At 37.0% G+C, this 25,222-nt stretch overlaps 2 protein-coding genes across 6 annotated transcripts in view; one reads left to right on the plus strand and one right to left on the minus strand.

The window, feature by feature from the left end:
- Nucleotides 1-684: 684 nt before the first annotated feature.
- Nucleotides 685-11,848, minus strand: anapc4 (anaphase promoting complex subunit 4). Of its 2 annotated transcripts, none has more exons than XM_084432934.1 (29): nt 11,642-11,848; nt 11,267-11,383; nt 11,055-11,160; nt 10,477-10,609; nt 10,327-10,401; nt 10,155-10,181; nt 9,974-10,018; nt 9,815-9,899; nt 9,529-9,636; nt 8,630-8,713; nt 8,450-8,536; nt 8,196-8,260; nt 7,500-7,542; nt 7,313-7,389; nt 7,142-7,242; nt 5,459-5,510; nt 5,317-5,372; nt 4,866-4,912; nt 4,477-4,533; nt 4,340-4,396; nt 4,150-4,243; nt 3,923-4,020; nt 3,332-3,393; nt 3,151-3,189; nt 2,868-2,969; nt 2,144-2,230; nt 1,879-2,046; nt 1,558-1,681; nt 685-1,217 (listed from the first exon to the last, which is right to left on the minus strand). In XM_084432934.1, exons 2-29 carry the CDS (start codon nt 11,372-11,374, stop codon nt 975-977), a joined length of 2,430 nt encoding a protein of 809 aa, XP_084289060.1. In that variant the 5' UTR covers nt 11,375-11,383; nt 11,642-11,848; the 3' UTR covers nt 685-974. The 2 variants fall into 2 exon arrangements, with proteins under 2 accessions (XP_084289060.1, XP_084289061.1); XM_084432935.1 differs by having other exon boundaries at nt 815-1,217; nt 10,155-10,175; nt 11,642-11,797.
- A 2,602-nt stretch (nt 11,849-14,450) lies between these two features.
- palld (palladin, cytoskeletal associated protein) overlaps nt 14,451-25,222 on the plus strand; it is an 82,890-nt gene continuing 72,118 nt past the window's right edge. For all 4 annotated transcript variants that reach the window (XM_084431518.1, XM_084431520.1, XM_084431519.1 and 1 more), the window contains exons 1-2: nt 14,451-14,698; nt 17,142-18,065. In XM_084431518.1, coding sequence (XP_084287644.1) covers nt 17,143-18,065 — 923 coding nt within the window. In that variant the 5' untranslated portion in view covers nt 14,451-14,698; nt 17,142. The remainder of the gene's footprint in view (nt 14,699-17,141; nt 18,066-25,222) is intronic.

Consider the following 25,222-nt stretch of genomic DNA (forward strand, 5'->3'; position numbering starts at 1 on the left):
CATGTAAATTAATAATATTTTTTAAAGCCCTGAGATTTTTTATAATAAATATACATTTTACTTGAAATGCAAAACTCTAAAATATTTTATCTGGCAGAAATTGAGTACTAAATAAATAAATAATATAATATATATTTTAAATTTTTTTAAAGAGTTTCTGGAATCCTTAAGTATTTTCTTTTTTAAGATATTCTTTTTTTTTTTTTTTTTTACTTTTAAATATTTAAGGAATTCTTTTAATCATTTATTTTTCCACAAAAAAAAAAAATACTTTTACTTTTGATTAGGTTGAACACAGTACCTGAACAACACACACTATGAGGTATAGGCTAAATAACTAAATCTTTGCATGTTAAAAAGTTTGCATCTAAAATTTGCATTGGCTGTTTTTGAGACGCATGCTGAAATTACATAGTGTCTTTAGATTTTTGTTCTCTGTTATGGTTTCACTTTCCAATGAAACAGAATTTACAGACCTACTCACGAATCCCTGGCCTCGACTGAACGTCACGTTTTTCCAGCCATTTAAGTTCCAGGTGAGCAAGACAGCAAAGCTAAGAGATTATTATTGTCCAAGGGAAGGGGTTTTCAACCTTTGCAGACCCAGGGGCCACCAACACAGGCTCCCAACTAACCCAGGAACCCCCAATATAATAGTAAAAAAATTCAGTAGTCATATCAGTTGGCTGATAGTGTGCATCTGGAAGTATTTTGCCCATAGGACCATAAAAAAAGGCTTTCCATTCACCAGGGGAGACACTGACACATTTGTTTTGATTGATCCAAGTTTTGATTGATCCAAACCCAAGGTTTTTAACAGTAAATCTATTTATTTACAAATGAGAATGTGAAATGTTCATCAGCTCATCTTTGTCACAAAATACTTTTTAATACATAAAGAACATGACCAGGAATAGTAGAGGAGTCCATAGTTCATTTGTGGAGAACGTGTTTGATCTCAGGGCAAAAAGAGTTCAAAGTATATCTGACCCTGCAGTGTCATCCAAAATGTCTCCTGACCCTTGCTCTGTCACCTGAGCATCCTCGACCCTTGCTCCATCTCCACCTTCCCCGGCGTCACTCTGAGTAGTCATTGATTCCTCAAGTCTGTCCTGGTCCGAGCTCATTTCCTGTGACTCATCGGCACGCTCTTCCTCCTCCTCTTCCTCCTCTGCGTCCATTTCAAACACACGTATGTGTCTCAGATTGGCACTGAGCTGATGAGAGAGATGAGACAAGAAATGTATTTAACATTTACATGCTATGCTATACGAGCTGAATTCCTAATTCTGATTTCTTGAAATAATTATATTATTAATTATTTTTGAAATAATGAGATTTAAATGCACATTAAAGGCAGCAATATTACAATCATTTTCAATAATTCAGTAAAATAAAACAGTTTGTCATTAATTATTCTCTATATTTTAAATACAGCTGTTTTTTAAAACATATTTATACATCAGTTTTCACTTCTTTCATACATTAATCAGATACATTTAAGTGTAAACTATTTCCCGAAATCGTTAAAAACATCCTCAAGCTGTAGAGTCTTACCACGCAGGCCACTTTGCGGATCCCGTTAACTGCCACAAACTGAGCCTTGATGTTGTCCATCTCTCTACTCTGGTTTCCCCAGGACAGACCCTGCACTGGGATCCCTTCAGTCTGCTGCTCCAGCCTAAAACACACCACATCAAAAGAGTGCTTATTCAGGACATTCAATAGGGGCGAGCCAAGCTAAGCATAACCGTATTACAGTCTAGTATATCGCTGGAACTGGAACTACTGCAATATATGCATCATGCTGCTGCTACTACTTACAATTCAACAGAATGAAAGGTCACTGATTGGTGGAAATCAACAAGTGTGCTGTACCTGAGGGTAAGGTCCCAAGTGAACTCTTCATCCCAGCTCATAGCAGAGTTTAGAGGAAGCTGAGTAAGGATGCGCATCTTATTCTCATCATCTTCCACACTTTGCAATACCACCGTCAATGTCTCGTCATCATAAAAGCGGGCATCAAGGCAACTGTACGAGCAGTCACTAATAAACACAATTTTATTCAGTCATTCACAGACACAAACAAAGATTAAATAATGGCAATATTTTCATAATATGTTATTTCCACAGATGAACTCACGTAGAAGTTGGCGCAGGCGTTTCATCTTCTATACTAGAATTGAGAGGAGTGCTGAGGTTCAGGGCCACCAGACCATTAGGGACAGACCTTATTCACACACACACAAATTCAGTCATGCTATATGCTTCTTTCCCAAAAGATTCTAGATCGATTCATGACAATCTTTAAGAGTTCATTCATTTAATGATTCATCAATCTGATTCAAACCAATGGGTCACTGATGTGAGTCTAACCAAAAATAAGGTTATGAATCTGACTACTTTATGAGTCACAATTTTTTTTTTTTTAAGAAGTCTCTTATGCTCATTAAGGCTGCATTTATTTGTAACAGTAAAAACTATAATATTGTGAAATATTATTACAATTTAAAATAACTATTTTATAGTTTAATATATTTTAAAATGTAATTTATTCCTGTGATGGCAAATCTGAATTTTCAGCATCATTACTCCAGTCTTCAGTGTCACATGATTCTTCAGAAATCATTCTAATATGCTGATTTTCTCCTCAAGAAACATTTCTTATTATTATCAATGTTGAAAACAGTTGTGCTGCTTAATATTTTTGTGGAAATCATGATGCATTTTCTTTTTTTTAATTCTCTGATGAATAGAACGTTAAAAAGAAAACATTTTATTTTAAATAGAAATCTTTCATAACATTATAAATGTCTTTTCTCTTTTTTCTCAAATACAACAGAGAACAACAAAAGAGGCATGTTTACCTGTTGGGGTCTGTTGCTCTCCTCAGAATATAGATTTTAGAGGGTGAGATCTCTGGCATGCAGAACACTACGTAATGCATACCAGCCTTCTTATTATTCCACCTGCATTAAAACACACTCTTATCATCATCATCATCATCATCATCATCATCATCATGTTTAGAAAAATCACTGTTATTACACATGCAGACTGTAATTGCATTATGAACCCTACATTATTGACAGACACTACAACCTCAAAATTCACCATTATAAATTACAGGAATACAAGTAGTCCACTTACAGTGAAGGCAGCTCAAACAGCCTTGGTGTATTTTCTGAGCTATAAAAAAAACATATAGAAATCATTATAACTCCAACAGCAAGACAAAATACAAACAATCTGTTATTTCCTGTCAAATCATTAGCAATCATTAGTCACTAGAGCATATTTACTATTAAACAAGTATTAAACCATGGATTACCTCTCAGGAACAGTGTACAAGCGTAAACACACAGCTTGTTTTACTGAATGCCCGATGACCTCCTGAAAAACACACACATGCATGTGATCAGGAGTCAGACGCATTAGTGCTCAGGAAAAGAACGCTCAGCAGGAAGGGTGAAACAATCCAGTTAATGTAGTTAATGCTTCTGTTATATATGTGCTGGAGACCATTAATGGATGGAGTTTGTGTGTGAGAAGGCAAGTTAGAGCATCCTCTGGAAAAGAGAACAGGATGGGAGGATGTCCATTTTGTGAAAGAGAAAAGGTTGTACATTTTTGAGGGGAGGTAATAATATGACAAGCCTCTTTGTTCTCTATAAATATAATAGGCCCTCATATTGCAGCTCGTGTTTTATTGTTATTCTGGTTGGCTGAAATTGACACTGACTCAAACAATCTCAACCCATAATAAAGAGCTGAAAACAAGTTGTTTAGCCCTAAATGGGACAAAGGTTTCAAATCAGAACATGTAAAACTGTTATAGTGCCAGTGTTTACAGAGATAAAGAAAGAGTAGTAATGTTGTGTGTGTGTGGGTGTGTGTGTGTGTGTGTGTGTTAGAGACTGACGGCTGGTTTCTGTAAGCACAGATCAATGAACCCCTCCATCATTCTCTTGACAAAATGCAAAGACTTCTGTGGGTAAGTGGGGAAGAGCAGCGGACTGTCTGCAACACAAGAAGTATCAAACATTCACATAATTAACATTTCTCATATTCAATTAAATTTTTTCCCCAAAACAATAAGTTCACATTAGCAGTGATGTGGTCTGATAAAGGAAGGTGTTATGATTTTACCTTTTAGATGAGTGCTCTGCTTTACAAATGTCACCCACTGGTTGCCCTCCATGTTGGGTGGAGATATCAAGTCTTCATCTTCATCTTTCAAGTACTGCAAAATAAACAAAACAAAAAACAACAGACCAAGTACGTTATGAAATGAGGAAAAGAATTCCCTTGTGTAAGAACATGTAAGAAGTTTCCGTACCTGTCCGACACGCTCAACGTTGAAATACTTCCCTTTCCGATCAAACAGCTCCTCATTCTGAAATGGGGAACAGAAAATGAGATGGGCTTTCACCAAATGTTTGTTTAGTGTTAAAATTGTGTTTCTCATTCACTCACAGCACTAAAATGCTCGGACAGGAAGTCAGCCACAAAAGCCAGATCCTTCTGAGTCATCTGAAACACACAATATTATTTACATTTACAACAGCAGAAATATACACATCTTAAACAAATGTTTAAAAATGAATATCTTGTATTTTAGAGGCATTCTTCTAACTGCACTCTATAGGCTGCATCACGCAGTGAGTTGTCCTGCATCATGATCGTCAACAATCAAAATGAAATGTAAGATGACCTACATATATTTATACACATCTATAGTAATTTTACTATTTATTATATATAAAAAAAAATTATGTTTTGATTCTTTAAATTATTATTATTAAATTTACCCCCATTTTCTTCACCAACAATCTTCACTCTCTTCATGCATGTTGATATCTCACCTTGTTAAGCTCAGGAGGAACGTGATCTTCTGACATTCGAAGCATTGCTGTGAAAAGCAAAAGCTGTTAAAATACAATACAAAAGAATAGGACTTTGTTCCAAAATCTGGTGAGCTGCCCAATGAAGCATTGTTTAGCCATAATGGATTGTTTTCACTGAGCTTGTTGCATTATGAAATGTGAAGGTTGTTATGAACTTGTATCAGCCTGTGTATCAGGAGTGTACCTATAATGCTTTAAAATAAGAATGATGACTATAAATAAACTTCATTCAATACCGAAAAGTAACAATAAAAATAATTCAGTATAACTGCACATTGCTTGTTTTCTAAATCAGTCGACTTTGTGTTCCATGGTGGTTAGAAAGCTCCCTTAGAAGACTAGGTATTGGAACAGAGTTTTTGACTAAATTGATCTGAAGGCTAAATCTCTCACAAAAACTACAGCTTACCAACATACAGCCATCTGAAAAAGGCTTTGAAGTTCTTCATACTCTTATCAATGACTCTGGAATCAAGACAAGCATTTGAGTGAAGTTTAATAACGACATGTACAGAACGGACATGAAGAGGATAGTATAAGATTAAACTTACTGTAAAAGTTCACTGGCCTTCAGGGTAAAAGAGCCCACAGCTACGATGGCATCTAAACCATTAACAAAAGGGAATGTATAAATATTTCATTCTCCTTGCTTGTTTTTAGTTACAGAAAAAACATAATTCAAACTTTTATAAGATTTTATTTAAGTATAATGACTTTAATTGTCGGCTGGACAAGTTGTCTACAACAATGTTATTATTGTTAACTACAACTAAAACTATTTAAAAAAGTTTCCGTTAATTAAAAATAAAGCTAGAAATGTTGTGTTGCTGGAAATAAAACAAGTTTAAGTTAAAGTACTAGAATTACTAAAACTTAAAAACAAATGAATGCTATAATAAAGATATATTAGATATAAAGATAATCAAAACTATGAAAGCACATTACTAAAATTAAAACAAAAACTGAAAATATCAAAATAAAAGCTGATTTAAAATATGTATTAATCAGTGTTGGGTGTAACTCATTACAAGTAACTTGAGTTACGTAATCAGATTACTTTTTTAAGTAACTAGTAAAGTAACGCATTACTTTTTCAAATAAGTTACTTTGTTTTCCCATTTATTGACTGACAGCTCTCCTGTCCTCATGTTGAGACAAATTGAAGTGCAGAGGCGTTGTGTGTAAACATGATGATTATTGTAGTTCTAGACTAAATGTGAGCGTGCATTTACTCATCTCACTTGCACAAAAAAAGATTCAGTATTCCTCAAAATGAATAAAATCAGTGAAATGCAGAATCAGAATACTATATGCAAACCTCCAATAACTAAATATGTTAAATAAAACAAATTTTGATGCATTTAATCTCACTTTATTGACCGATGTTCTTGCTTCTGACCTTCGATGATTCAGCTAAACCATAAGCAAAAATGACTAAAGATTTTTTATTTATTTATTGGTAAAGTCAGTGTTAAACTCTCTTCTCCTGCATCCTATTCATCTGTTCTCCAGAACCGAAGCAGCTGAAAGGTTTGTTTGAGGGGCGCCCTCTACTGAACACGCATGAATCTGCATTTCCTTTAGCCTGAGGATTATTATTTCACTTTTGGTGTGAAAGGGTCTTTACATGTGTCCAAAAATATAACTTTTTATGTTATAAAAAAAAAACAAGCCCAGTCGAGGTGGAAAAAAAGTAACGTAACGCATTACTTTTCTAAAAAAGTAATTAAGTAAAGCAATTAGTTACTTTTTAAGGGAGTAACGGAACATTGTAATGCATTACTTTTCAAAGTAACTTTCCCCAACACTGGTATTAATATATATTATATAGGGGTGCAACGGATCACAGCTGACAGCAGTCTATAAATACCTGCTCCTGTCTATGCCATTAATGTTAATCATACAACAAAACACAGCTTTAACAAAGATTAATCTATATTTCATTTATACAGTGAACACTGTAGTGTTATTTTACATTAAATGATTACATTTCTGTACCCGAATACTATTGTTAGACCTTTATTTTTAACTTTTTTAAATTGTATTTATCTATGCTTGTAGATTTTGTGTATTAGTTCTTATTTTAATACTTACTGTTCATATGTCTTTAGATTTTTGCTGTGGTATAGAAGTATTTAAAGTGGGCTTGAGTAATAAATGAAATGACATCACTAATATAATAATATATAAATAATAGTAAAATAACACTGGTCTATAAATAGACAGTCGTATACCCTCAATGGCTGCAGGATCCAGGCCGAGAGGTTGAAACTTCTGCTTCCAGAGCGCCATTCCTTTGACCTCGCTCAGATGATACAGCAGAGCCTCAGAGCCACTGTGTGCACAGCAAACACTCAATGCACAGGCCGCTCTGTAACATTCTCTATCTGGTGAATAATACGCACCTCTGCAAGTGACTGATAACAAGTTTCTGGATGCTGGAATATGAAGAATCAATGGACTGACCCAACATCTTTAGGCCCTGAGTGGTTAAAAAAAGCAAACAGTAATAATGAATTAAGTTGATAATAATAATTGCGCTAATGACAGTAGGATAACTAATGCAGTGAATCTAATTCCAGGTAGATTTACCTTGACAGTGAGTTGATTCATGAGAAGAGCCTGAAGTTCAGGACTAAAGGGGAAAAAGGATATATGCAGTTCTACAAGAGTGATCATTTGTCATGTCATCATCTGGTTTGGTTATGCTAATGAACACTCAAAAATATAACAACAGCACATTATCAGGTATGCTAACATTTTCAACAAGAATTCAACAAGACCAGACATGTGCACAGCTGTTGTGTTATGTTCATTCACATCTTAACATAAAAAAAAAAAAAATGGATACTTGTTCTTTCTTTTATCTTCTATTGTGGACATTGTAGATTGTATTTTTTCCTATTCTGACTGTAGCTATAAATTTGCGAACATATGTTGCCCCCTGTTGGCCATTTAGAGTAAACACATGCACGAGTAGATTCAATCTGGCATGCTATCAAAACAATCTAAATATATATATATATAATATTTAATATCAAAATTACATAATAATATAATACAAATGTTATTATTTATACATAGTATTATAATCCTTTTATGTTAAATATATTTAATGTTTTTACAATTGTAATGTTGTACAATTTTACAAGCATTACTCAATAAGAAATAATTATGAAAACAGAATGATGAAACAGAAACTTTAATTTGCCACCACTATGACCGCAGTGGTATGGCAATATGGGCCGTTGAAAAACCTAGTGTGACTCATTTATGAATTGTGTGTACCTTGCATGTCCCCATAACAGTAGCTCCAGAAACTCATCCTGAACCTGAGTGCTTGTGTTCTTTTCCTGTAAAAAACAAACTATCATTTCTAAAACTCTAAGAAACAACAAGCAATGGCTTCCATGGTTCACAGTCCATTATTGAATTTATATGTATTTTCAGGATGAAGCGTTTAAATGCCCTAATGAATGCCATCGTATCAGATGCCTTATATTTGCTTGTTTGTGACTGGCTGCCATGTGATGGGCTCTTACCTGGACAAACTTAGTCAGGCGGAGATCCATCTGCATAAGAATGTCCTCCCATGCTTCACACATACAGGTGAGAGAGAGACGCAAATACTAAACGACAGAGAAAGAGAATGAAGGATACTCTGTGAGCATAAAGATTAAGTTACAGTAAAACACAGGTGCTTCTATGAGTAAGACACTCACCTGTAGCAGTGTGGAAATGTGCGTAAACTTGCGTGCCATCTTGGTCAACTCAGGCAGACAGGAAGACAGCAGCCCAGTGTCCAGCTGCAACAGTCAAGTCGATCACTGATATCACTCTCAATGCAGAGACGTCACACGTAACCTGACAGCTGTCATTCAACTGTGACTCGACCTGTTTGCACTTTGTTTACTTGCAAACTGACTGTGGTCTCATCAGCTTTAAATAAATAGCAGTTACATACACATAGATAGTACTTATATAATTACAAAGAGGCTATTTGCTGGAGTTATTGTTTCAGCATGTGTAGACGGCGCACACCCCCACACGCGCACACACACCCTATCCTTTACCATCACACAAGTGCCTAAGCCTAACCCTAACCCTACCTCTAAACACAACCTTTACAGAAAACTTTCTACATTTTTACATTTTGGAAGGGGAAAAAACATCATGTATTATGATTTATAAGCCTTTTTCCACATGGGAACCGAAAATGTCCCAACAAGATCACAAAATTCTGGTAAAATTACACTTGTGCGAAGTATAGTAACGTAGGGAATACCTAAACCACACACACATACACATAAAAACTCATACACACATACACATAAAAACTCATACACACACACACACAATACAAAGAGTTAAAAGTTACAACTTATAAATACATTATAATGTGATGGTCATGGATTGACCGCACATTTAACATGGACTTGAGTTAATAAATGTGTGGTTAATCCGTGACCGTCACACTCACATTTATAAGAATTTGGATTTTTAAATTATTTTATTTTTATTTTTTATCATGGACACTTTTATTTGTCAAGAAGCACAGTGCTGACTATGACAATACTGGGAAAAAATGACAAGATTTTAAACTGCATTTTTCAGTCTTTACCTGTATGTAATGTATCTCAGGGTTGTCTTCTGTAGATCTTATCTCTGTAATAACAGAGAGGGACTTGAGGTCACTAGACAGTCCAAGACTACGGCACGTCCCTGAGATCTGAAGCAGACATAAAATACTGTGACACAAATACACACATTTACGGTACTTGGCTTTCTAAATGCATTCAATAGACTTCTATTGTTTATATATAAAGCTAATTAAGAAATATCATGATTGAAAAGAAAAAATATGTGTGAGGTCAAAATTAAAGCATGTTTGAGGTTTTATATCTTACTCCACTCAGCGTGGCGATCTTATACAGGCCGTACGCATACAGCTCGACAAATCCAGATGGTCCTCCCACCACCAAGACATTAAGTCTGCAAATAAACGTCACACATCAATCGCAATACAACAAGCTTAACCAATCCGGTCAAAAGCCTACAACACTGACCTCACTTCCCCCAAAAGGTTTGTGACTTCATCTGATTTCTCTTCACTGCAAGAGACAAAATAACACATAAGAACAAACCAGAGTGGACACACATTAGCACATGCAGATGACCAATCAAAAAAAGTATGACAAAGAAAAAGACAAATAATCAGCATATCAAGCACATAAAATGTCCTCTTACCTAAATATCTTTGATGTGGTGCTGTAGCTGAACAAAAACACAGCACAAAGGAAAATGGCCATAAAAACAATTAAAAAATATAAAAACAAAGGAGTGACCCAAGCACTTCTCATTCAGCCCTGTGCTAGAAAAACCAAAAGCTTTCCTTAATGTGTGAAGCTCAGAGTCTCACCTCTTAGGTAAAGTGGGTAACTTTGGAAGGAAACGGCTGGACTCATCTTCAGACTCGCTGAATAAGGACAATGTGCTAGAGGGAAAAAAATGGATTAAACCAAGCAATCAATAAAGAGAAAATGTATCCTCTCTATGTAAAAAGTAACACCTGCTGTCATCCTGCACCTCCATCCAGTGCATGCAGGACACTGGGTAATCCACAGGGAACAGGTGGAGGATTTCTGCCTTCTCTGCATCACACAGAACCACCTGCTTTGTGTCTCCCACACTGAATGCCAGGACTGCAGACAACAATCCAATGTTACTAATCATTTAACATGACAATGGTAGCTTATTTATACTTCAGAATGTGGCAGGCATTTATTTATTTATTTATTTACTTTCTTCATGTTGTATGTATCCCTGCAAACAACAGGACATTAAAAATTGCTTTAAAGATTGGGTTTATTTGTCAAATCTGCAATGAATCAGCAGCAGCATAATACTATATGGCAAACTGGCAATACAACAAAAGTGTACATTAAGACGAATAAATTATATGAATGCTGTATTCATGAGTAAATTGCACTTCAGTACATATATTTTAAAGTAAACTTTTTTCCATTACAGTTAGTTTTAGTAATTTGATTGTGTTTTTGTCATAATTAATTATATTTAATTTGATTTCAGTTAACGTTTATTGTATTTCAAGTAATAAAACTGAGAAGAAATACTATTTGAGTTTACTTTTCCCATCAGGTCTCCAGGCCAGTGATGTGATCTCTTTTCCGGTGTTCTCATTGGGTGGTAAACTCCACACCCGCTGAAAGTTGGCAAGCCGATGCAAGAGAAGCTGTAATGACAGAATAGTCTAATGAACCCCCAATACAATCCTACAGAGACACTAACAGTATGGTTTAACTGAAGACAGGTATGTGTATGTCTATAAAAGATCTAACCTCTCCTGCAGTGTTAGCCAGGGCTATAAGATCTCTCTTGGGAGACCAGGCCATGTACAGAATGGGGTTGGGGAGCTGTTTCTCCCCGACCTGGCGAAAAGCAGGCATTGTTGAACCCTGCGGAAGGAAAACTGTCTATTAGTACAAACAGCATCAATACTACTGATCACTGATCAGACGAGGACCGCAGACTTCTGTCACCTGCTGCTGGACAAGAGTGACAGCAGTTATGATGAACGCAGATTATACTATAGTAAACTGAAACTTTGCATGCACTACAACCCTTTATGACAGAAAGTAGTTTACTGGAGTGACTGCTATTCCACAAATGCTCCACAACAACATTAGCCTGATTTTAAGACTTTACGCACTTACTAGATAAACGACGACAAACGATAAACTCCGCAGTCCAGCTCTTCTTTTAAATTCCTTCCAAACGTATAGAGAAACTGATTTATTACATTAATATATTCTTATTTGTACCGTAACCAGATTCATATTCATAAACCTCATGATAGAGTATGGCTGTGCGACGGCGACCAATGAAACATGATTCTGCCCCGCCAATGAAATGATGACTACGGAAATTCCAATGGGCCAAAACACATTTGAAAAACGCGAAACGTGTGCGAGACATCCGATTTGAAATAACAAGAAGAATTTATCAAAGTACAGGAAACTGTAAAACTGTTTTCGCTACAAACCAGCGTGTTTAATTAAGATAATACATTAAAAAGTATGTGTTAAGAAATACCGGTTTACTATATCAAGTAGCATAACGAGTTTTGTACAGCTAAAAATAACTGGAAGCAAATGACACCGGAAGCCAAACACAAATACAAATGGCCGCGCCTGCTCTTACCTGAAAAATAAGGTGGATAGCCAGGGTGAAATTCACGAAACCTGTCAATCAGGCCTACGTGTTCGGTTAAATTTAAGCACAAAATAAATATATGATTTCATATAAATCTGGATTTTGAACCCACTTAACATATTTCATATTAAGCATGCTCTTAACTGATGCATACCGAGTTTTTTTTTTTTTTTCTTGGTAAATGAGAACATTAACTATGAAACAACATATTTATCAGAAAAAACATAGAGAGTTACTTAATCCATTTGTGTTTTGTTGACACAGCATTGCTGAAACAGGACAGGACCTCACCAATTCCCAGCATGATTTGCATTAGTAGCCTACTGATTGATTTGAGATACATCTTTGAACGTTTTTGTGCACAAGAATAATATGAAAAAAGGTTGGGGTTGGTACATGGTTTAATATTCTGTTATTGTGGGGTTTTCTAAGAGTTTCTGTTGGTTTAATTTTTTTTATATATATATTTTTTAATTTACACATTTTTGGGGGGGGGGGGGGGGGGGTATCATTATGGTAAACTTTGGAGCTTGCACTTAGCTTGCACATTTCTCACATTCGGATTATTCACAGTACTATCATAAGTTGTCTGAGCTTATTGCACGCAAAGCTAGAGGGAGCTCTTCTTTAGTATGGTTAATTTTATGCATTTTTATATAGCAACAGCATGTTGTTGTTGTTGTTTTTTACCAATCTGACTGGAAACAAAGTCTTGCCAGCAAAGTCATGGTTGACACAGCAAGTGCCATTGAAGATGGAATCATCTCTGGATTCACTAAAGTTTACCAGGTTAGTGACATCAAATCTAATATGTATATTTTTGTTTGGATGCACTTGTAGCATCTAGTATTAAACTAGATGAACTGCAGGGCTTTGTTTTATGTCTGTGGAATAGTTTGTGTAAGTAATTTGCATGTCACTATAATGTCACCTACTGTCAAATCGGTTGCTTCTTGGCCTAAATAAGCTACAGTATGGGCAAGAGCTTTTGCTGTCCAGTCTAAGGAAATGCTGTTAGTGTGAAAATTAGATAAACATTTCCAAGCTTTTTATGTGTCATTCATTTAACAAAAATACAAAATGAAACAGGATAACAAACTTTCCAGTATAATCTTTCACTCATTGATGCAGCTGATTGAGACTGTAGCATTGAATCAATCAGTGGTCTATATGTTTGCGCTGTGACAGACCTTTTTGTCCCTGTCACTGAGGCTCAACTGTAATCAGTGCATGGATTGTTGGGAAACGGGAATAGCTCTGCGCTGTCAGTGTTTATGAAGTGAATGTGATAAGTGTCTTGAAATAGACTCCTACTGCAACACTCACGGCCACGTCTGCCGTCCGTCTCAAACACCTTTCTTAAACCACGGAGAGGCTCTTGTTTTTACATGTTAAAGAAACAGAAAAATCTGTCATCATTTACTCACCCTCATGTCATTCCATACCCGAATGAATTTCTTACTTCCTTCAAACACTAAAGGAGAAATTACAATCCTGGTTGCTGTTTTTAACGGGAGCTTTCAGACTTCAAAAAGACTTTAAAAGAACTATAAAAGTGGTTAAATTTCCATCTTAGTCAGCCAGAAAGTGTGTCACAAATCCTAAAAACATGAAGCTGCTTATCTTGCTGTATCATCAAGTATATACAGTAAGAGGAATCCAAATTCATATCCAAAAAACATAGTCTACCAATGTAGCTTCTGAGCATGTACACTTTGTTGCAGTTTTTGTTGTGTCCTCGTTTCTATATAAAGTTCTCTGTTAATGGCAGGGTGTCTTATTGGAATAACAGTATATTTAGGGACTGAGCTATTGATATAAGATTAAATTTAGAGTCTTTAGTGACTAGCACACATTGATTTCTGAAAGTGTCATGTCTCCATACTAAAATGTATTCGTAATGATGAATATTACTTAAAACGTCATAGTACTTTTATATAAAATTAGTGCACTACGAAAAAATGTACACATTTACGTGCACACTACTACTAAGTTTCTTGGACAGATGATACTACATAAGAAGACAAAAACAAAGCTATTTTGAGAAGTTAAATGAGTAGTTTATGTGTTATTTTACCTGTGCTGTAGGTTTGCATAGTTCAGTGCTTTGGTGGCTTGTTTTTAACCGAACAGTCAAGTGTATGTCTGCAAAATGCATTTACTTGCCTTTGTGGATATGAAAATGATGTATGTGTGTCTTTGATGTGGGCACATGGATGCTACACACCCCAGAGCTCTCTCTCTCTCTCTCTCTCTCTCTCTCTCACACACACTGTGTATCTCTCTCTCTTGCTGTGTAACCTGAGCTAGGGTCCAAAATTAGCGGTACTCAGGAAGCGTCAGGGCCCGAGACAGATGGGACAGCAGGCCACTCTCCAGCCACTCTAACCGGCTCACCTCAGAGCACTCAGTAAAACAAGACAAAAGAAAATTAGGACAGAGAAAAGACCACAGCTCTTTGAGGAAAGGAGACATCTTTTCTCATTTTCTGGCATAGAGATCTTGAGGAAAACTGGAACCCTCTGACGGGGACAGATATTTCCAGAAACTGACTTAAGGTAAATGCCTGTTTTTTTGTTTGTTTGTTTGTTGTTGTTTATATATAATGTCATTGACTGTAAGTAGAAGATCCAATGTGAATAATTTTCATTCTGCTACAAAACAACAAATTATAATAAATTATATAATTAGATTCAGAACAGTTCTCAAATGAATGGTCATCTGCGCTATTTGGTTTCAGCTTAACATTCAGTTTAGTATTTCATCCAGTTTCGTCCGGCATCAGATTAATACTTCAACACTTTTACAAATGATTCGCATTCAACTGCTCGCATCTGAGATGGAAAATCAAGCATGTCAGTCTTGGCTTTCACAATTGTTTGGCTTGTCACATTTATATTCCGCTATCTATAATTCAACAGTTACAGAGTAAAGATGCCATAATTTCCACATGAATAATACAGAAGCAGCATGTGTGTGTGCTTATGTGTAAAAAAGGCTCTTGGTGGGGAGGTGGTTGCTCCTGTGAAATGCAGCCCTTGAGGATTAAAAATAACAACAGCTGGCCTTCAGGACGCCATGATGGAGATAAAGTCACACTGTCATGTCTCTTCATATACACGCATGCCCGCACACCTTTACATACAACACCTGGTCACTTTATGTGAACATTGTGTAAACAAAGTCGACTTTAACAAAACCGGAAGACATGATTGAAATAAAGCACTTTATGTCATCAATTAATAGACCATAAATAATAAATATACATGTACAAACACGCTTTTACAGTAGAAAAGTAGTCATAAAGTTAGCAGGAACACATTAACGTGTCTCAGACATGTGCATGAAGTGTTAACACACATTGGCCAGTTCCCCTGCACGTATTCAGAGCTGAGGTGTGTTTTCTCAGAGACCTGATCTGTTGGTTGAAGGGTTTCGCTATGCTGCAGACACTGTCTCATATTAATGTTTCACCAATGTGTGGTATGTCAGACCAAACACTTTCCCTGAATTATGGCGAAGGATCCTCTCCACAGGTTATTGAGGATGCAATCATTCACTGTCAGATTCGAAGGTGTTTTTCCACAAAACTCAAATCCACAATAGGGTCATGAAGCAGCCAATAATACATTAAAACAAAACCTTTTTCTTTAAGTAATAAAACATTAGTTTACATTTATGGATCAACTTTACTTGAGAGTGAAGTTCAAAATGATAGTGCGTTTAATAAGTTTACCTGTCTGTTGCATAACATTCTGTCTATTAAGATCCCTTATGAGGTTGGGTTTTGAAGGCAGCAAAGTGCATCCCTCGATGACTATGATATCCCACAATCCAGTGCGTGTATTTGGGAGATTGATTGAATATAAAAAATGTGCCTATTAAATTGATTGAAAAGAAACTTATGACTTAATTAATACCAATTAACAAACATTATAGTCTGTAAATATTTGCTCAAAATTCACTTATATTTACTCAAGAATCTGTTATAGATTATTAGACTATTAGCTTTATGAAGTGCCTTATTAACCTGCCTTTTATGAAACCTAATAAGATTCCATCATACACATGCTATTTTTTTTACATTTATATAAAAATGTCTACATATAAATAAGTAGCATGCATATATTTAATGTCATTTTTTTAATTTACATAAAAATACTGTTCAAAAGTTTTGAAGCATAAGTCTCTTATTATGCTTACTAAGGCTGCAATTATTTAGTCAAAAATAGAGAAAAACAGTACTTTTATTAAATGGTATTACAGTTTAAAATAGCTGTATTTTAATATATTTTAAAATGTAATTCATTCCTGTGATGGCAAAGTCTCCAGTCTTCAGTGTCACAGAAAACTTTCTAATATGCTGATTTAATACTCAAGAAACATTTCTTCTTTTTCTTCTTCTTCTTCTTCTTCTTCTTCTTCTTCTCCATCTTTAAGAATAGAAAATTCAAAAGAACAGCATTTATTTGAAATACTTTTTTTGTAGCAACGTAGAAGTCTTTACTGCCAATTTGATCAAGAAATAAAAACTTACTGATCAAAGTTTTAAACAGTAGCTACTGTGTATGTTTATTTTTATTTAATGTGTCAGATTATTGAGACCCAAAAATGTACAGTGTCGGGTTGTCTTCAGAAGTCACTGGAAAAATAGATATAGATTGATGTGAGGACAGTAAAGAGTAGATAATAGACAAGGGAATAAACAAGGTAAAGGCAGCACCAGTGTTAAATGGCACTCATGCCTTGTTAATGCCGGACAGCTGTGCTCAAAGTATGCCAGCCTGAGTCATCATACGACAACTGCCCATGATCCATCTCTGGTGTGAGTGGGTTTACACTAATCTGAGTGCATGAGTATGGCGTAGAACACAGAAATTGCTCATCTTCAGTACTATGATTCTGATATTCCTGATTTATGTATTTTTATAAAATGTAAATAAGAGGGTCTGCGATGTTTGTTTTTTTCCACCTGTCTTTTTATGGATTTGTGTATTGCAGGATGCAGGACAGGAGTTGGAATGACACACTTCCCCTCTCTCTGCTGATGAAAGAGGCGTGTCCTCCAGGGGGCGTGTCCTTCGAGGGGGATGGGGGCGTGCTTTCAGTGCCATCTCTTGATGGTGAGGTTTACTTGGACTCAGTAACTGAGTTGGATAGTGGGGATGGGGACTTTCCAGAACTTTCTGCTTTCCTGAGCCAGGACGAGATGAACTTCAGTCTGGACCTGGCTCGAGAGGCCATGAGTGACGCAGGTGACCCAAATGACCTAGATGAACCACCCGTTTCCTCAGAGCACCTGCCCCTTTACTCAGAAACCAAAGACCACGCTCTCCAAGACTCAACATCTCAGTCAGCTGACGCCACATCTGGCAAAGTCACATCCAATCAGAGCATGCCGCTCAGCAGGCCTAACCAGCCCTGCACTGCTCCTGAATCGCCCGAAAAGTTCATCTGCCAAAAAACAATCACGCCAGTATATAAGCAGGACCGGCCCCGGCTGGTCCACGGAGGCCTGGAGCTCAACGAACGAGCTGCTTCAGCTACTGAGTTCTGCAGCCGAGCTGCTACCTTCATTGAGGAGCTCTCCTCCATCTTCAAAGGCTCCACACGTGTGGAGCAGAAAGTTGATGAAGACTCCTCCTCACCCGACAGTGGCTACTTGTCTCCAAGGAGCCACCGACTGGCCATGCAGCAGGCTCAGCCACCTTCATCCTCTTCATCTTCATCTGAGCCCAAGCAGGAAGGCGTGCAGCAGGGCCGAGTTGATGTTGGGTCAGATGAGCATCAGAGACGAGGTGTTAGTCTAGATGGACCCATGGCTCCTCCACACTTCACCCAGAAACTGAAGAGCCAGGAAGTAGCAGAAGGAAGTCCTATCCGCCTGGAATGCCGGGTCACTGGAAACCCCCTTCCGCTAGTCAGGTATGAAAACCATTCTTTATGTTATCCAGGTATTTCCAGTACCTGCTGCTTGCATTGGGTTGTGCTGTTTTCTTGAATGTACCTTATAGATTCATGAAAGCAGACATTGCAGATATTGTTTTTATGCCAGTACTGGAAAGTTAACAAACAAACAGATGCTATTTTTAGTGATACCGCTGCAAGCCTTGGTGCGACGCTAGACTCATTCAGCCTGCAAGGAGGGGACTCCTCAGTACTGTTGGATCTTAGAAATAGACTTTTAAATAGAACTTCTAGTAATTTTCGAGATTATGGTTAAAGGAACACTCCACCGTTTTTTGAAATAGGGCTTATTCACCTTCTTTCCTACATTTAGATAGGTGGGCAAATGCATTTCTGTCTCAGTGCAAAATGTAGGAAAGAAGGTGAATAAGCCCTATTTAAAAAAACGGTGGAGTGTTCCTTTAAGGTTATTGATGTTTGTCGTGCAATGCAAATGTTGCTAATATATTTGTGCTGTGTAAAACTAAAGTGATAATGACAATACTTTTATTGTGTAGATGTACCGTCCAATACGCATATAACAAAACATTTATTAAAAAACAGTACATATAAGACCCCCTGTCCCCTAAACTTTTGTATTGACTCCCTTTGGTGGGGTTGAAGTCTTAATCAGTGGGATCAGAGCGGACATTGAACATAATCTCATCAAAGGTTATACTCTAAATTTAAGTTCACTAGGCAACTTGCCATATATTTGTTGATGCTCTAAACACCTCAGTTATCATATTAGATTTGTTCTATCAACTTTTTTTCTCAATTTGGGCATTGCAAGTTTTGAAATTCATCAGTATATAGGCTACCTATTTCCTTTAAGTGCAGACATTATTGAGATGGTGGCACTGATCAGTGAACAGAATCATGGGCTTGAGATCATTTAAGACAGCATGCATATGTGTGTGTACATATGTCTCAGAGATACTCTTGATGGTGCAACTACCCACATCGTGTGGGCATAGTGTCCAATGAGACACTATGTGGAAATTAGTGGTGGCAAACAGATCACAGAATGTCTGTGTGGTCCCATTACCCACCTTAGGAATCATGTTGGTACAGCTGCTGTTTGAGTGGGGTTGTTTACTTGTATTTAGCAGACGCTTTCATTCTAGTAACTGATGTTGTTCTGGAGCGCAGTGTGTTCTTGCAAAGAAGTGATGAGGTCTGTGAACTCAGTTACTTTCCACACTTTTGTTAATATGCTACCCATATCCCTCTCATTAAAATTAAAAGTGCAACTGAACACCTGAGTGGTTTTAAAAAGCTATTTTCATTGGAGCTGATCTCCCCACTCCACTGATAACACTGAGGAAATATTCTAAGAGCTACCAGTCGCTATCAGTCAGATTCTGATATCTATTGCCGTGGTTTTTACTGGCATGTAAGGCTGTTGGTGGTGGTGATTCCACTGTCCATAATCTACACTACACTAAAAAACAGGGTTAGTTCACCCAGAAATTAAAATGTTGTCATCATTACTCACCCTCAAGTTGTTCCAAACCTGTATGAGTTTCTTTCTTCTGCTGAACACAAAAGAAGATATTTTAAATAATGTTGGTAACTAGGCAGTTGACGGCACCCATTGACTTCCATAGTAGGAGAAAAATACCATGGAAGTAAATGGTTATGATGACTGAGTAATTGAAAATATTAACTTGACCCATTAACTTCATTGTGAAATTTAAAGGGGTGGTATAATGCTCTTTTCAGAAGATGTAAAATAAATCTGTGATGTCCCCAGAGTGTGCAGCCTATGTGAAGTTTTAGCTCAAAATACCCCACAGATATTTTTATATAGCACGTTAAAGATGTCACTTTTTGAGGGTGAGCAAAAACGCACTGTTTTTGTGTCTGTCCCTTTAAATGCAAATGAGCTGCTGCTCCCGGCACAGAGGACGGAGCTATAACAACTTGTGTCCTTTTACCTCACACAGACATGCACTGAAAATTTCTAAAACGTTTAGCCTTTTATGTTAAAGGTATAGTGGAGGATTTTCCCGAATTTTAGAAAAGAACCGCCCTCTCCACTTTTTGAAAAAATGCACATGCGCAACACTCTACCTGCTCCCGAGAGGGAACGCCTATTAAACGTGTGCACGAGAGAGCATGCACGAGCCTAGTTCTCCTCGTGCACGCTCTGTTTACAAGTTGCTGTCGGCATGGCTCATACAAGCCTACTTTATACACATGTTAGTTGTTTGTTCTAACAAAGTACAAGCATAAAACATCTTTTATATTTTAGTGCACAGATATGCATCAAAGTAGATTGTTTGGAAGGGCATCCAAATTTGGCTAGTCACGTTTGGTGGCACAATTATGTTGCAAATTATAAACTAACTCAAAAACATTCATGCAAGACAAAATGTCAAATGCCCTTCCGTGTTTTATTTACTTATTATACTGATCGATTGAGTGAGGACTCAAGACATGATCTGCAATGGAGATGTAGCTTGTTGCATTTGTGTAATAAAAACTATGGTGAACACATTGGAATTATCAAAAATGAACACACAAGGTTTTAGAACATTTCAGCGTGATACCTTTTACCATTTGGTTATAAGGCTACTTTAGACAAATTGAGATGTTTACCGTGCCTGAGCGGTGCGTGACTTGTGCCAGGGCTAGCATCGCTAATCATAGCTTACATTGACTTTTACTAGCAGTGATTTTAAATGGATTTCTCCAAATAGTATGCCAAACTTTACCTGTCGAGTAGAAACTTTGCGATTGAGGCATCAGTGGGAAGCCCAACCTGTGCTTTTAGCGCACGCCAGCGTGTACCAGCACGGGCTGAAACCGTAGCTCACCACACATATACAGCTGAAAGTGCGCATGCGCAGAGAGCGAAAATTACCTAGGGACGAGCACGTACGACGGCCTTATGTAAACATATCACCAGAATGATTGACAACTAGGAGGACCAATAGTCTTGATGATCCACCCGGAAAAAGAAAATCCTCCACTATACCTTTAAAACCGGAGTCTGAAAGATGGAGAGACTCAAGAAGAAATGACAACATCTAGACAACATTTCTGAATGGTTAGTTGATGAATTTATGTAGCTTATGTGTAGTTATCTTCTAGTCATTGATTAGCATATTCTGTCTTGATAATCTATAAATCGTGTTCCGGGGGCGGGGTTTATGTAAATTTTAGGGTTTGTGATGTCACTAACCCGGGAGGAATGTCGTGTAGTCCCTACCAGCCATTTGTTGTAGTCCTTAAAAAACAATTTCTTTAAAAGAAAAGATCTCCCTTTGCTTTGAACTTTGAGCGTTGTAACTTTGCAGATGTTGTTTATGCTCAAACAGCAACATTACACACTAACTAAAGTTAGAAAAGTGAAATCATAATCAACCACCCCTTTAAATAACATGAGGAGAGGCACTACATGTACATCCAAATAGTAACAAAAGAGTAACGAAAATACCAAAGTGTAGTTATAAACTGCTTAAATCATCTGAATTCAGTCAGATTTACCAAACAGAAAGTACGGTTTGTGTGGCTAAACTTTTTATTTTATTTTTTTTATGGGTGAGTAGTAGGCTTACATGTTGCTTCATAAAAGCCTTTTTTTTGTTTTGTTTTTTTTGTTGATAAATAGGTTTATAGTGCATCACCATAATTTCAGGCTGCTCACACAGGCAATATGAATGCTGCAATCTGTTAATTTGGTCTGATTATGCGTTGTTTACATGTGTGGCATGAAACAGGCCTACTGTATATTTGCTGTCAAACAGCATAGTTCACCAGCTAGAATAGCATTAATCCAGATCTAACCAGTATAAACCAGTCTGGACCAGCAAGGAAAGTTAGTCATTTCAGCCTGCACTTACCAGTTGCTATTATAGATATTATGAATTGAAGGGGGAAGTATCAAAATTATTTAACCCAGTATAAAAAAAGAAAAGAAAAAAAAGTGTTGAATTTTCAAGCCCAAAAAAAAAAAAAAAAAATATATATATATATATATATATATATAGGTTTTTAGCCTGACATCAGATGTTTGATGTTCTGTTAGTCTGAGTGCGTAAACACAGAGCTTCTGTGTTTTCCGATCTGCACAGCAGCACACACTGTTTTCCACCCCAGCAACAGGAGGTTCAGTGTCGAGCTAGAGAGGGGCAACAGTAAAATGGGATTTAAGCCCACGTAGGGTTGCATAATGAAAGGGGACAGAGATACAGTTGGACTCCAGGGACGTAGTGGTTGCACATTGGAAATGCAAAGCCTCGTCCGTCTCCCTCTGCCACTGCAACCGGGCCTCATCCTGTCAATATAAATAGTCCTCTGGTCGGCATGGAGGAGCCGGGCTCTGGAATGCTATCCATGCCATGACTTGACACTTTCCATACGGCTTTACTTTCTCCACCTTTCTACACCTTCTTAGGGAATATGTAGATGTCGGAAAGAGAGAGCGAGCACAGAGAAAAGCTCCAAAGGGAGATGTAGCATGTGGGTCACAGTGATTTTGCCAAGTAAGACCTGTCAACATATTTTGTTAATCCTGGAACAACATTACTGTCCGAATATTTATCCCTACCCCTAAAGCTAACCATGCCCATAATTTAGCCTATCCCTAAAATCAAAGTGAAATAGTAGGTGAATAACACTGATGAATAAGCAACCTAACCCTGGTTGTAAGCCAAAACTTGACATAAACTTTAAACTTGTACCTCAAATCTGATTGATTGATTGAAATGTTGTTCCAGGATCAACAAAGATTTAAATCAGGTTTACCGTAGCATGTGACCTGCCATTTATCCAAGATTTGCTGACGACGGTGTGTTTTTGGCCTCTAGGTGGGAGTGTTGCATCTCAAGTTTGAGTTAGATTGTGCAAGACCAGATATAGTTCATTTTCTCAGAAACGTTCTTCTCGCAGACACTACAGAGACCCTTGGAATAAATACTGTAATGATTACATACAGCTGTTACATAACCCACGGTTATATTTATTGAGACATGTTTTTCGCAGTTCGAATGGATGGGCTAAAGGTAGAGAGGGTAGCTTGAAGTTTCTGGAGACATGCGGGAGACAGAAATTTCTTGCAGTTCAGGAAATCCCTTTGGAAAATACTAACACTCCAGTTCATCTACAATATAACCCAGAAGTAACAAATGTGAAGAATTTTCGAATTTATGAAAATATATTGATCAGTGTTTTTTTGTGTTTTTTTTTGCTCCAGAAACTGAAATTTGAACTGAAACTCAAGCACAACAAAATCTTTCTCTTAATCAGTATTTTTGTCTTGTTTTCCAGTAATAATATCTAAACATATTTAAAACAGAGAAGCTAAACTGAATGATATCTATGTTTAAAACCAATAATATGCAATTTTAATAGATTTTTTTGTTATTTTAGGGATGTTCTGGATATCTTTCCTGCATGGGCAACAAAATGAGAGTACTGAATTAAATAAAAAAGGTTTTTACTGTCCATTAGGAGTTGATAGTATTAGTAAATAGTATTTTTTTCTTGTCAGGTCCATGATCTCACGATACAGTTTCTTTACACATATTGTGTAAAAATGGAACTTGTGACTGAGTAAATAGAGTACGTCTCTAGTTTCCTTACTTAAACAGTAAGAAAGTGGTTTAATATAAACAGACTGGTGAATTATGAGTTCATGAAAATATCTATTGCATCTAATATCTGAATCAGACATGCATATTCTTGCCTCTGTCTTAACTTGATTTGCTTCTTGAAGGTCAAATGGCAATGAATCACGCTGAATGGACATTCCATTTATATAACATGAACCAATTCAATAATCAGGTCTTTACACTAAGGTACACTATACTATTGTAATATATTCATATTATGTTAATAATTACTATATTTATAATGTCTACTGGCCGATGTGAATATCAAATGTTACCTTTTATGTGCGCTATTCATTCATAACTTGTTGATCGGCTAGGAATTTTTGTAGTTCACATCTCTTCACACAGTGATGGGTGTGAAGACTTTCTCACGCACCCTTCTGAAATCAAATCGTGTGTGACAAAACAGCGCCAGATTTCTTTTGCGTCTACTGAACCTGTAAAGACATCATCAGCATGTGTCAAGCTCCAGTCTGAATGCATCAGAGTTGACTGACATCATTTTGAGTCAGTAAGCTAATGCATCTTCCTTTAAGTGTTGCGCATTAAACGTTCATACTTACTGTGCAACATTGTTCCGTGTCTGTCTGACCGACTGGCTGATCCAACTCAATGCCTTTCTTCTGTGTGTCAGTGAGGATAAATAATAGGCTATGCAGTGCAATGTAGACCTAATGGACAATTTCCTTCAGAAAAAAAATGGATTTTTCCACTGTAAGGTTGATATGTTTGTCAAATCGGCCTAAACAGGAAGTCAGTGTGGCTGATTGCCTTCTCGATTTGTCTTTTAGTGATCCGTGCTGAACTCAAGATAGTGACCAGGTGACATCATCTATAGTAGAGTGGAGTATATCTTCCCTCTTCACATTCTTTGATTTAAACCATTAGCCCCAATCATTTGCAGGTGTGGAAAGTTAGGTAAACATTGGGTTTGGCAGAGAGGTAAATATAGTGCCCAGCCTGATAGAGGTGCCTCTGTAGATTTATGCATCTAAGGAATGAAACCCAGAAAACTCTCAAGAGTCTTTGTGAGGACCAGTTTGAGTTTTAGACCATTGGAGTGAGGACAAAGAGAGTAAAGTGAGGACATTTTGGCCGGTCCTCACTTTCTTTGGCCTGTTTGAGGGTCAAGACTTGGTTTTAGGGATAAGGTTATAATTAGGTTAAGGGTAGGTTTAGGGTAAGGGTTCGGGTTAGGCACTTAGTTGTGATGAGTAAGGTTAGGGTAAGCGGTTGTGTCAATGAATGTCCTCATAAAGGGTAATAGATGTACAAGAATGTGTGTGTGTGTGTGTGTGTGTGTGTGTGTGTGTGTGTGTGTGTGTGTGTGTGTGTGTGTGTGTGTGTGTGTGTGTGTGTGTGTGTGTGTGTGTGTGTGTCCTCCACAGAATTTCACATCTGTTCATCAGTATTGCCTTTACGGCAGTACAATCAGTGGAGATGTAACACACTCACTCTGGTATCAATTATATTATATTATATTATACATTTACTCATTATTTATAGTTGATCACT

This window comes from Rutilus rutilus (assembly GCF_951802725.1).
Source record: "Rutilus rutilus genome assembly, chromosome: 15".
In the NCBI taxonomy this organism is placed as follows: Eukaryota; Metazoa; Chordata; class Actinopteri; order Cypriniformes; family Leuciscidae; genus Rutilus; species Rutilus rutilus.